At 33.8% G+C, this 14,276-nt stretch overlaps 1 protein-coding gene across 1 annotated transcript in view; it reads left to right on the forward strand.

Moving 5' to 3' along the window:
- LOC135219347 (uncharacterized) overlaps window positions 1-14,276 on the forward strand; it is a 294,091-nt gene that overhangs the window by 68,170 nt on the left and 211,645 nt on the right. The window contains exons 12-16 of the mRNA XM_064256029.1: window positions 8,016-8,096; window positions 8,305-8,478; window positions 11,725-11,766; window positions 12,347-12,517; window positions 13,092-13,130. Coding sequence (XP_064112099.1) covers window positions 8,016-8,096; window positions 8,305-8,478; window positions 11,725-11,766; window positions 12,347-12,517; window positions 13,092-13,130 — 507 coding nt within the window. The remainder of the gene's footprint in view (window positions 1-8,015; window positions 8,097-8,304; window positions 8,479-11,724; window positions 11,767-12,346; window positions 12,518-13,091; window positions 13,131-14,276) is intronic.

The raw sequence follows: 14,276 nt of genomic DNA on the forward strand, positions 1-14,276 counted from the left end.
GTTATAATGTACTTTTCTTGGGGTTGTACACTTTGATCGTACATGGTCCACCCCTGTACCATGTGGTTTTTTACCCTATCACACTCCTCAAAAAACCCTAGGCTTTACCCATCCCAACTGCTAATAGTAATTCAATAGTTAAAACACCAAAGATGTCCTACCTATAAAAACTCTTATAGGGTAGAACACCACGGCAGGCCAACCCTCATCACGGTGGACGGGTCTTATTCACTCGATATTTAATTGGTGAAACAAGAATACAATTGCAACTCTAAGCATACCATTTAAAAGACTGAAGTTTCGTCAACATAATGTGATATATGAAAGCCCCATACGAACTAAAATAAGCATGTGAGCTCTTCGTAAAATATTTTTTCAAGGCAGTTTTGAAATCCAATATGGCGGCTACGTTTTGCATGGAAGGTTCTCATCAGTGACGTCCACCATCTTTCCCCAGCCTTCCCAGCACTCATTTGAACAATGTTAGCGTATATATGTAACGTTTATTGATCTTACTCAAGATTGCAGTTGTAATCAGCACAATAAAACAACATTTTGTTGCCTATATTAGTGAAAGTATGAAACTTGTTATTCCCGGGGTTATGGTTGGAACTGAATTCATTCTTACCTTGTAATCGGTGGTTTTTATCCTTACTGCCATCACAACTGAAACTCCACAGTGCTTATTTGATTGTAATTATACACATTTTGGTCTTAATTCACTCCACAGTGCACTTGAACCACGCTGTGGTTCCTGGTTCCTAAGCGTGCGCGCCACAAACACAGTTACGAGCAGCAGACGACAACACTGATTATGAGATGCAAAGCTTTATTCCCTTAATTGTTTACTTTACTCAATATTTAGTTTAACTTTACTTCAAAATGTTTATTTAATTCATGTCTATTATCCCGTTTTTGCAACCAAATTAACCCCCAAAATTACAAATGTTTCGGATGTATACTTACGAGCAGACGACGTGAGGAAAAATGACTCATCGTTGCCAATCTAGTGGAGTGTCACACATACGCCGATGCATTTACAAACTGTTTCGATGAATTCTAGTTGTCATAGTAATGCAGTAATGATAAAATTGCTGTAATATGTACGTATATATAATACAAATAGATACGCTAATTTCACTTATTTCCCCGGTTTTGTGTAAGTCTTATACCTAGTTTGGAGGGTAAACACATACCAATTGACAACACTGATAAACAATTGAAGAGTGCAAAACGCCGCAAAGAATGCCGTAGTCCCCTTGAATAAGTGCTGGTAAGAGGTTGGTTTACGATTGTTGTGATGAAAGTGCCCCAGCGTCTATGGGTACAAGTGGTGTGCAGATTTAGCACAGGAAATGGGAAGTTTGTTGACACAAGCGACTCCGTAAACATCAAGATGGCGTCAATCTTCGAAACATTTTTAGTTGTAAGTAAAAATTTTTAAAGCGTTTTGGTGAGATTTCCACTGCCGTAGCCACCCTTTTCAGTACCCTCTGTTTAAATCTTAAAATTTGGCCTTAATTTCTAACTTTGGAGAAAATACTTACTTCGAAAGGAGAGTAGAGGTCTTTAGCTCCGTTTCTCACCAACAACAAGTCACGACTGATGCCCATCTAAGGTCTCGGGACGCGTTATAATGTACTTTTTCGGAGAGTGGCAAGCGTTGAATGTAGGTGGCCTGTTTGGCCTGCTGTGATGTTTTACCCTAGGCTAACTGCCTATTTTAATAATAATTTAAACTCCTAATATACCTTAAACTATCATTTGGGTACTCACTATTGATTGGTCCAGACTATCCTATGTAGGTTGAAGGTAACACGTGTGCTTGGTGCAGTAGTAGTAGTAGTAGGCGGGATAAGCCTTTGAGACGGCCCCCTCGCTTGTTTTATTCCTCCTTTGTTTGTGTTTGTTTGAGTTTTATTCCTCCTTTGTTTGTGTTTGTTTGAGTTTCTTCTCACTGAAATATCACATTTCTTTTAGGAAATCTTTCCTATATTCTCCACTTCCTCCCTCAGTAGATCTACCAATAAGAGTATATTAGCTAGTAATTCCTCTTTATTTTCTTGATATGGTTGCTGCACAAAACTATATCCATTTCTAATCTCATTGTATGCTGGACAAGAAAGTAGGAAATGTTCTAAATTTTCATTTTGTTCCTCACAGCAACAACATTTTGTATTTTTTTCTTTGATCCTTTTTCTATCTTTTAATCCTAGTGTACCTAGTCTGGCCCTACTGATCAGCATTGTTTTTTCAGTGTTGTCATACCAGATTTCTTCTCTTATGTTTTCTTTATATTTTCTGTAGATTCTTAATGTTGACTTTTTATTCATTTCTTTCTGCCATGCTTTTCTGTCCCAGTTGTTTATTATTTCTCTAAATGGTTTGTCTTTAACTGCTTCAGTTTTACTTAAGTTTATGTTTATTTCTTTCATATATTCTTTTACTTGCATTATCCATGGTTTTTTTTTCATACTGATCCATGGTTATCTTATATATGAGCCTATTTCCACCACTCTTCAATGTATGTTTCAGGTAGAATAGTTTATCTTCATATCTCCTGAGTGGCAGGAAGAGGCCCCTATTTCATATCTTAACGCACAACTTGCTGTGTGGCACTTTCAAAATTGTTCTATATACTTGATTGTCTATCTTCTGAAATTCATTTATGGTTTTCTTATCAAGTTTCATGACTTTCATGGCATACATGAAGGATGGCATTGCTAGTCCTTTCCAATACAATTTTCCTATTTTTACCCTGCTACAGCTTTTATTGATGACTGCATTAGCCATATTTGCCATCTGCTTTGCTTTAATTAGGGCCCTTTTTATCTGTTCTCTGAAGCAGTCTTTCATGTTGTTGATTGTCACTCCTAGGTATTTAATCTGCGTAACTGTTTTTATTCCTTCTATGTGCTCCATATTTTCCACATCATCAATACTATACCAGTCATTGTATATTAATGTACTCTTGTCCTTGTTTATGTGTAGGCCACATTCACCCGCTATTTTTATAAGGGTTTTTATTGCTTTTGTTATTTCTTCAAGTGTGTGTCCTAGTATTAATCCATCATCTGCATATAATAGTGCCACTATCCTTATAGCTTCATTTCTAAAACCGGTTGTATTTTCTAGTTTTTCTATTATCAGGTACATTATTAGTAGAAAGAATATGGTTGAGCCATTGCATCCCTGTCTTATTACATTAGTCACATTTAGCTCTTTTTGTTCTATATTGTTAAGACATAGGCTTGTTACATCATTTTTATATATCTTTGCAACTGCATTTATTACCTCTGCATGCAGCCTATATTTTATCGTGACTTCTATGAGCGTTTTTCCATTAACTCAGTCAAATACTTTTTGGAAGTCTCTTGATAGAACAAATAATGGGTCCTTTCTTCTGTACGTTTCTTGTATGCAGTATTGTAAGATATACTATAAATTATCGATTCCCCTCCTTTGTGTGGCAAATCCTGATTGCAGTTAATTTATTTTTCTTATATTTCTAAAATGTTTTTCTATTTTGGTTTTCAGGATCCCCATGAAAATTTTATATGATGCATTTGTTAGAGCATTTGGCCTAAGATCTTTGACTGTGGGATGTTTCTTGGGTGTAAGTGTTGTTTTTTACTTAAACCAGCTTCTCTGTGTTTTCCTGCCCTTCATTTTGAAGGTTGGTACTTTGTAAGAATAGTTTGAACAGAACTGGCTTCATTCCGTCTGGGCCTGGTGCTTTATTTGTCTTCATTTGCTCAACTTGATTTTTTACATCTTCTACTGTTAAGTTGATTTCTTCCATGGGTTTAATTTCTGTCGCTGTTAGGTCATACACTCCATGCATGTGTTCTCTTAAAGATATATGGTATTTCATCTGCTGTCCTAATCTTTTCACTATTTCTTCCATGTCATATTTATACTCTTCTTTCTTGCTTTCACTCCATACCTCTCCTATTTTGTTTTCTTCTTTTTGATATATTGTTTCCCAGAATTTTACCAGCTCTTTCCCTAGGGTTTCGTCCTTCATCTCTTGCTTATTTTCATCGAATATTCTTATCCATTCATTTTCTGAGGTGGTCTTTCTTCTCAGCATATCTGTATATTCCCAGATTTTCCTGCGTCTGTTTTTATCATTCATTATCTCTTTTCTAACCTTTTCCTAATATTCTTCATATGCTTTCTTTATTATTATCTGTACTTTTTGTTTTTGTTTAGAATATGCTTCTTCATAGTATCTCTTTTCTTCTATTCTTGTGGCTTTCCTTTTTAATTTGTTATATATCCTTCTTTGGTTTATTTCTTTCTTTATATCTTTGGTGACCCATACTGGTTTTATTTCTTCTCGCTTTCCTTTCTTTAACCTTCTTTTGATTATCTTCTCTAGGTTATTTGCTTTTGCTTCACTCATTGTTTCCTCCAAGTGGGTTAGATCTCCTTTTTGGCTTACTTTACTTTCTATATATTTAAGGTATTTTCTGGTGGACTCTTCTGTAATTTTCAAATATTTGATATTTTTTTCATTTCTGAATGTTTTCCTTACTTTAGTGTTCATTCTGAATTGGACCTTTAAGAGGTGATGGTCTGAGAGGTCATATTCATGCTTTCCCTCATCTATCTCCATACATTCATAGTTTTTATACATATTTGGTTGACTAGGGCAAAGTCTATAGTGCAGTTCTGATCTTTACTCCAGGTTATCTCCCCTTTACAGCTGGGATTTCCATTTAATAGTGTTAGGTCCATAACAACCTAAAATTTTAAAACTATCATGGCTTCTCCTATTAGTAGTAGTAGAAGGGAATTGTCCTTGAAACAGCTTTGCTTACTTTATGCCTTCTTTGTTTGTGTGTGTGTGTGTTTAAGTTATATGTCTCTACAATATCAAAATCTTTTATAAATTCTTTCCTATCTTCAATTTCCCCTTCATAAGATCTGCAAACAAAAGTATATTAGCTAACATTTCTTCTTTATTTTCATGATTTTGTCTTCTGTTTATGTTGAGAATTAGCTAATGGACGTTTATTATCGAAAGAATAAAAGTTTATGATACAGTAATTCATATTTCATTGAGAGAGAGAGAGAGAGAGAGAGAGAGAGAGAGAGAGAGAGAGAGAGAGAGAGAGAGAGAGCAGCTTAGGACGAGAATAACTGTTGACTAGCTTAGGTCGAGAGTAACAACAACATTGTGTTGTTATGAAATTCGTATTTTAAATATTTTTACGGTGATAAGAAATAAAACATCGATAGTGATAAAATATTCTCTTGTAAACTGTTATAATATGTGTGATAATCATTGAGTCAACATAAAAGTTGTATTGAAGCACAGTTTAGTAAATCACAGAAAGAATAAAAATATGGCAAGACGTGTGTATCTACAAATGTCGGGTTTTGTTCTTTTATTATGATAATAATAGATCAGTATTATAGCTTCTTCTGTAAGTGAAATGTGGTTTTTTGAAAAGTTGCTGTTTTATTTCATTAAGAGATAAGTATACTGAGAGAGAGAGAGAGAGAGAGAGAGAAGTTGTGATTTTGTGGGATTTTAATTTAGCATTTTATCGATATTTTGCTATTTACATTCATATTAGTATTTGAAAATTAGTAAATATTTTTTATCATAAAAATGTATTTAGTCATGAAAAGAAGATGAAAATACAGTAATTGGTGAATCTTGCTCTATGGAAAAATTCGCAATTTCGTCAATTTTCCGGGATATATTATTTGGGCTCCACAAAAAAGTAAGTAAAGTAATTTATGAGAGTTTAGAGCAAACGTATGTAAAATACGTCGGTAGTTTGTAGAAAGGTGTAACCACTTTCACATTGTGTAAAAATAGTACGTACATACGAGACTAGATTTGGTGACGTCACGGTGATCATACTTATTTTTTTCGTGAATAAATATACATTGATGGTGAAAAAGTTAGTTACTCTACTGATTACAGTGTATTTTTGTCTTTTGAAAAATGCTTTCCACAAAAAATTATACCTTGAAGAGGTTTTTTATGATGAAGATATGCCAATAAAATAATGTCCTAGGCATTTTATTATGAAGACAAGACAATAATATGTAAGGTAAAAAATGGTTTTATTACGTTTACGCTTCGTCGCCGATTGCAAATAACAATACGATCATCTATGACAATTATCATTTGTGTGACTGCAGTGTTCGGAGAAATTAATTATGTACTACCAAAACAATAATGAAGTTCGAATTGAAAATTAATGTTTTCCTAAATGTTATTACTACCGTAATTACGCTACTACTTTTAACACTTCTAAAAGATTACAAATGATAAAGGTTGCTGTGAATGCAATGTAACTCCATGTACATTTTGTTGCTGGCCACTCGAAATATAAGTTGATATCAATGATGTAGAATTATTCCATAAATAGCCTATTTATTCTGAAGGTATGCCAATAATATATAAGGTGAGAATGGTTTTATTACCTTTATTGTCAGTTAATATCATAATGTGAATCTGTTCATGTATGTTGGTGGGTATCAGACCACGGCCGAGGCTTAGCCTATCGATAAACATCAGGCAGTAACCCGGACAAGCATCGGGGATGCTGTGATTCATACCAGTGATACAGACTGAGAAACGGTCCAAAGAAAAACCCGTAGTTAACTGATCCCACGACTGCTGATCCGGAAGTAAGGGAAGCCCCACTGTAGTACAGTTTTATTTACAGATTATTTTGTTTATATATGTTATTGATTATTTTTGCTTTGTTTTATTATTACTCTCATTTGTTTATTTTCTTGATTTTCTTTTGATTCGGTGTATATGTCTGGTTATTTATTTATATATTTTATTGATTATTGTTTGTTTTAATGATTTATTTTAGTACATGCTTTTATTTTACTAGTTCATTTAGTTTTGTATTATTTTTTTATGATTTTGTATATATTTATTTATTGTATTTAAGTTATTCATTTTATTTTCATATCACAATCAGGGAATGGGTTTCTCAATTATTGTAGGGCACTTTACTTTTTAGTAATGTTCCCCTTTCTTTTAATCATCTTCCACTCCCTCAAGGTCCCGGGTACGGCTTTATCTTTAAGGTCAATTTTTTGGCAGCCTTAAAATAATCTAAGAACAACTGAATATTAGTTTTTAGACTTACTCTCTGTCTGTCTGCCCACATATGCACGCACATCCAAACACAAGTATTAAAGTATGTGTGCCAACATGATAGACAGAAAAGTAGATAGACAAAATACTTTACTTTGATTATCTTTTTGCTAAATTGTGATGTTTATTTTTTATCTAAAATTCACTTAGAAGTTTTGTAACTGGGTTAGAATCCTTACATATTGTTCCTCAATTATGTGAACGAATATACTAGATAGTATACATTGTCTTTCTGTGAGGTCTAAAACTTTGACATGGGCATATTTACTGGCAACTTTTATCATCTTGAACTCAGAGCATGCCACAAGTAGCTGGTATTGGTCACCTGATCGAATATTTGCTATTGGGTGAAAAGTCTGGTTACAAGATGCTAAAAGATAACAGACAATAATTCATATCACCAATGTTCAATAATGGATAATGATTTTTGGTTCCAATGCTTGGAGACAACAAATAATATGCTCTTCATTTAACTCAGGACCATTTTAAACCAGCAGTTTCAGTACATGAGAATAAGTTTTTGTGGTGGATAACTTTTCCTTTTACTCTCTAACCTTGGATCTTTTAAAATGTCAATTATGATACTAGACGCTGGCTAGTACAGTTGGTAACATGCTGGTCTCATCTCATAATTCCCGGGCTAGAGTTCGCATCCTCGTCAAGGGGCGAATAGTGAGAATCTACTAGTGGTTACTGCAAGAATGACGCCATGGTAGGGGGTTGGGTTACCCGGCTGACGTCTGCCTGAGAGGTAATAGCCTGGTGAAGGACTGAAACTGCTAACTTTTTTCCATTTTTTAGTGAAGTGGACTGTATCCTTAGAAGTGTTGTTTTGCTAATTCAGTATAATGCTACATTGACCTTTCTATTTCAGCTTTTGGAAAGGGAATCCGTGAACTGACTCTGACCAATGTTCTGCCCAACTCCTCTGTGTCTGATGAAGGGAATCCTATAGGTGAAGATCACAGTTGTTATTATTATTAGTAGTGTTGTTGGTATTATTATTATTATTCAAAGAAACCTCATAATCACAGACAAATAACTGTAATTTTCATGCTTTTAAATTTACTTGTTTAATCAGATGACCACAGTATTGTTTCTCATAACATGAACTTTTTGAATTTTTCTTCCACACTATTTTGATACAAAATCTAATATTTCAGGAAGCGTACGTTCACTAACGTCTCTGTTTGGACAGCGTTGCATATTCCCATTTAAATATTTAGAAGAAATTCACTATGGATGCGTGTACAAGGGGATGGCAAACCCCTGGTGCGCTACTAGCATAGACACTGAAGGTAACGCTGAAACTAGAGAAGCCTGTCCTAAGGATTGGGGTAAGTGTTTTGTGTGTGTAGAATCCTTCTTGTTGTGTTAAGTTCTCTTTTAGTGAATTCATGTTGCTTCCTACCTATTTTGGTCAAACATTATTTCTTTAATAATAGGCTGAATGGTTTCAATAAGGTCAGATACTGTGGCTATTATTTTAAAAATCAAAGCCATTTTAATTGGTGATAATATTTTTGAAATCAAGGAACATTTGTATTGTAGTTTTGATGATTAAATCATCATCAATGTCATTCGGCTAATTTTTTAGCCTTAATATTAGATTTTGTTCATGAGATCATACAACGTCAGAGATTATGATGGCATGTTGACCTGTCCGATATATTAAGTAATTTTTTTAGTGAATTGCTTATAAATGCAATAAATCACATTTACATATAATCAAAGCCTTAAGGGCTACACCAGAAATGTTGCTATTTTGAAGGGAAGAGAGGCAGAAGTGAATGATACAAGAGTAGAAGGACTTAGTGAGATTTAAGGAGTTGAAGGGATTAAAAGTGAGATGTGGTATGGTGACGAAATTGTGAAATGTAGTTGACCAGATTGAGTAAAATATGTCTGGATGAGGGAAAATTTAATTGAGAAAGTAAGAGAGATAACTGAAGAACTGATAAGAACAGTATGGGTTTAGTCAAGAAGAGGGTGTGTGGATCAGACATTTTCTTTGGGACAGTAGTGTGAGCAGTTTGATGTGGCTGGGGTGTAAGAATACTACCACCGTAGGTCCTGCATGTTGTAAAAGGTGACTAAAAGGACAGCTGCTGCCTTGCAGTCTTACTTTTTTTAGCAAAAGACTATGCCCACCGCCAATAACTGTGGAAACTGCTGTCTTGCAGGTGGACTTTTTAGTCTAAGGTGAGGCCCACCACCAATAATTGTAATTGATGACAGCAAGGGCATGCAGTCATAAAAACTCCTTTGCCAAATAGAAAACCATGCCTGATGTTGTAAGAAAAGGCGCATCAGGCAACCAACCCCTTAGAGTAGGGATAACGGTGAGGAAGAAGAAGAGTGTGAGCAGTTTGAAAGCAAAGGAAAACAATTTTTTGTGGAATACATGGACCAAGAATATGGTTTCCATAAATCAGCAGAGGTGTAAAAGGTGTTCAGGAAGTATGCTATCGAAGGTTGGGAGTGGAGAGCTAGAACAGAATTTTATGATGGAAATGAAACATGTTTAGAATTTGTAGTCTGAAAATGACATATTTTGTTTGAACGTATGTTGAGGGCAGATTAATGTCTCTGGGGACATGTGCAGGCAGTCCCCGGCTTATGACAGGGGTTCCGTTCTTGAGACGCTTCGTAAGCTGGAAAATCGTCAAACATCCTAAGAAAACCTTACTATTAATACTTTAGGTGTATTAAAAACTATGTAAACTGCATTTTTATTGCATTTTCATAAAAAAAATCTTCAAAAATTTATTATTTTGCCTTTTTGGAGTCATATTTCTTCCATCAGATCAGCATTGTAAGCATCGTAACCCTGGAACATGCATTTTAAGCATGGAAATAATTTCAGATGAATATAATTGGAAAGCGTCGTAACCTTGGAATGTTGTAAGCTGAACCAGTCGTAAGCCAGGGACTGCCTGTAATATCTTTGTGTTTGGAGTAATGCAAGAAGTCAGAGAAGAGGCAGTAGATGTGAATGGAATGTGTGGAATGGATGATGTTAGGAGATGACATGGTGTTGATTGGGGATAGTGATAAGAAGTGGCAGTAAGTAGTAAAATAGTTGAGAATACTTGTAGGTGACAAAAGATAAAGGTAAAATTGAGCAAGAATAATGTTATTATAAGGTAATTGAAAAAGAAGAACATGAGCAATAAATGTTAGTATGGATGCAGGAAGAATAGAAGGTGCAGGGTTGTATAAGATTTTAGGAGTTAATATATCGTATTATGGTAGGATGAGAAAAGTGAGTTGCAGTAATTAGTGTATAGAAGGTAATAGTAGGGAGTGTGCAAAAGATTGGGGAAAAGTTTGGGAAGTCTATGAAAGCCATGTTTAGATTGTTTGAAGAATGAGTTCCTGTAAATTAAGAACATTAGCAGAAAATCTAGAGCATTTTCGATATGATTCAAATGGGAATTGTGAAACTCAAAGCGACAAAACTTTGATGACTTTCTTTCTGGCATGACAAATCATCTACACATTCCAACTAAATTTTTTATAGTAGTTTTTATAAAAGTTAATTCATTTCTGAATTATCTTTGCTGGGTTTTGGCAATAGTCCCAGTAATAGATAACTCCAACATACAAATTCAAATAAATTTTCAGATGAAAGATTTTTTGTAGCAATATAATCATACTGTTGCAAATACTTTTAAATAGCAGAACAGTATAACATGAATCATTCAAAGGAGATTCCAAAGCACTTGGGCAGTGTAGCAAGAATATTGTACAGAAGAATCTTAGGTAATTGAGCAGATGAGAAATACTTTTGAATGAGAAAGTTTTAGTAGTATAGTACTTACATTGAACAATGTAGCAAGACTAATGCTATGTATTTCAAATGGTTAAGCATTAACAAAGTAACTATAGCTCAATAGTATTTTAAAACACCAAATTTAAAGCAAGAAAAGTATGTGATGGACTGATCCTAAGCAATTTTTTAAATAAGTGATATACTTCCAGGTAACTAATTCTTGTAATGGCAAATTCAAACAATCTTAATTAACAGGCAGTACGTATTAAAGGACTGAATGTACCTATTATTTGAAGGCTCTCATAATGGCTATAATAGTTGGATTTGAAAATATCATTTAAGCTATCAAAAGAATTCAAAACAGCTTTTGGAGCACAACTTAACCTTTTAATTTATAAAAATCTTAATCTTGCACTAGATATTTTTGCAAAATACATTTGTTGATTCTAAGTTTGATTTTCTTTGTATAATTTTCATTGAGCTTCTTGTAATCCATGTCAGCTTAACAATATATTCAACTTAGTGCTTTTCTTGGTTTATTAATCATATTTATTTATTTGTAAAAATCAAATTTTTGGTTATTTCGAATTCATTTGGTTATTTATGAGAATCATATTCTTGACTTTTTAATTCATATGGATGAATAAGAGAATTGCATTCTGGACTTTTTAATTTGTATGGTTATTATGAAAATCATATTATTGACTATCTTTAGTCCACATATTGGGTAGTGAGATTTGATTAATGAACTATATTTTAGATTTCATATATGTACTGATAAATCGATCATGTTTTACTTCTCTTCCAGATCGGAGCAGTTTTGGGGAACACATGCTTGGTTTATATGCAGGTATGAAAGGGTCTCATGAAGGTTATGATGTTTTGGCCACATGTTGTCACTAATGAGTGGCATTCTGTATGTACGTACAAGATTTTATATAAATTCTTGTGATTTGTAGCAGATGAAACAGCAAATGTGAAAAGACATGATCATTTAATGTAATGTTCTCTTGCCACAAATAAAAAGTGAAATAAGTTTAAAGTTTCACAAAATTTAAAACTTGGTTTAGGAGGCTTATAACAACATGTAGAAAGAACCTTGTTTAATGTTTAGCCAACTTTAAAGCTCAACTCCAATGATTTTTGGCTTGAGTCCCAAATATTATGCGAAGGACCCTCAAAGAGACCAAAATTAGTTATTAATACTATTTTTCAAGCACTCATTGAAATATACATAAACCACCAACTTGCAAGCCCTAATGAATGAACTAGTACTTGATAGCTATGTTGTAAAATGTGATAGCTGTTTGTAATATTTGTCTGATTGTAAGCTCACCAAACATGACCTGAGTGTCTCACACCTTTGCTGCTTGGTTTGTATTCCATTTGAAAAGATGACAATCAACTTAGCTTGTTTTTTTCCCCTCCAGCCAACAAAAACAAATCAATGACAACAAGTGGTTTGCCATGTGTCCCCTTCAATCATGATGGACAGCTTGTCCAAGGATGCATGAAAGACAAAGGGCAACTGCCCTGGTGCACCGTTGCCGTCAATTCCCGAAAGGAAGCGACGGCTACTGATTTCTGCGTACCAGTAGAGGGTAATAACAATTTCATTGGTTTGTTTCAGATTAGGAAGATTCCTGTTCATAAATTATTGTTTCATCTTTTGCTATGTACGTCTTCAGGTTTCTTAAAGCGAAGATTCACCAAGCCTCTACATGTTCCATTTATGTCTGAAGTCTTAAGTTTTTGTAGATTTGTTTGTTTATTTTTCAATGCAATAATTATTCTTTTGACACCATTCTTGATTTAAACTTTTTCTTGCATTACCAGTGTATTCATGAGTAAGACCAGTTTGTACAATGAGTTTCTTTAAATCACATACAGATAAAGTGATCTATGTTTGAGCCTTAATGAAATATTTTTCATGAACTTTTGTAGTGTAAACCTCTGCTTGTTAATAAACTATATACATGTACGTATTGGCTTTTGAGGTAAAAAAAAAAAAAAAAAAGGAATAGAAAAAATTCACATACAGGTCAACTCCTGTTGCCAACTTGTATCACCCTCTGTTATCCATGAAATACTGAAGATCTATAAGTGACATAGAAATGGATTTTTGTGTGTGTGCAAAAAAATGGACAGGTCATTAAAGAAATAACTTCTTTTCAGAGTACGAACCCCAATTAGCTCCCGGCAATGAGTTCCTGGGTAAGTGGATTCTGATAGTATCTGATGTAATACAAAAGAAGTATTATTATTATTATTATTATTATTATTATTATTATTATTATTATTATTATTATTATTATTATTATTATTATTATTATTATTATTATTATTACTTATTTATCTAGAGACTCTCATACCCATTTCATGAATTATAGCTGCTTCATGGGCATTAATTATTACTTTATTTTTGCTATATATCTCATTATTTCTCTCTCTTTGAGAGGCATGGTCTTTCAAGTTAATTTGCCCTATATTCACTGTTACTTTTGTTAGGTAAGGCTGCATTATACGGTGTTTATTTTTCTACTTTTTCCAATTTACATTGTCTGAAGAAAAGATGATAAACACTAGACATTTTCAGAAACAGTGATGTTTAACTACCTTGATTGACTGCCTACTGAATGAAAAAGGTTGTTTTGTTTTAGAGTAAGTCAACATTACACTGGCACAGGCTCCTTTTTGCAGATGATAAAAAGAAAATTGTTCATAGAACTTGGTCCTGGCGTAGTCCAAGAAATAAAGAGAATATATTTTTTTAAGGAATATATACATTCCTAGCAAAGAATTGGGAGGTCAGGACTGTATATGAATTCTTTTCATATATGAAAAAGAAGGAACTCAATAATCAATTCACTAGAGAGTCCGAGAATAATCCAAGAAAATTAAAAGTTCATGAGGGGGAAAAACTCTAAGGCCAATCTATCCTGATTTAAGTTACTTTTGGGAGAGGAAGCCGTCTTTATCTAAAAATTTAACAACGACTGACAAATGTTTGTCTCCAAGGAATAGGTTGTCTCAGAGAAAAGTGAGGATTTTGTTTATTTTTTATTTACAAAATTCAGATTTATTTTAGTAATGTGTGGTGATTCCCACTTCTTGATCATTTTCAATAAATAATGTTTTGATAATTGTTGGTTTGGGTTTCTTTACTGTTATTCTTACTGGTACCTTGATTTGATTCTGAAGATTATGAAACCTGCACTCTAATTCCATGGGGTGACCAGAGTTTCTTACTAGTTTTGGTGTTAATGGGGCACCTGTCGTCTTGGTGCTGGTATTGTTGATGTGATCCTTGGTGTCATAATAGGTCCTAGTGTCTGTCTTAATGTGGCTCTTTTCATTTTT

This window comes from Macrobrachium nipponense, chromosome 1 (genome assembly GCF_015104395.2).
Source record: "Macrobrachium nipponense isolate FS-2020 chromosome 1, ASM1510439v2, whole genome shotgun sequence".
In the NCBI taxonomy this organism is placed as follows: Eukaryota; Metazoa; Arthropoda; class Malacostraca; order Decapoda; family Palaemonidae; genus Macrobrachium; species Macrobrachium nipponense.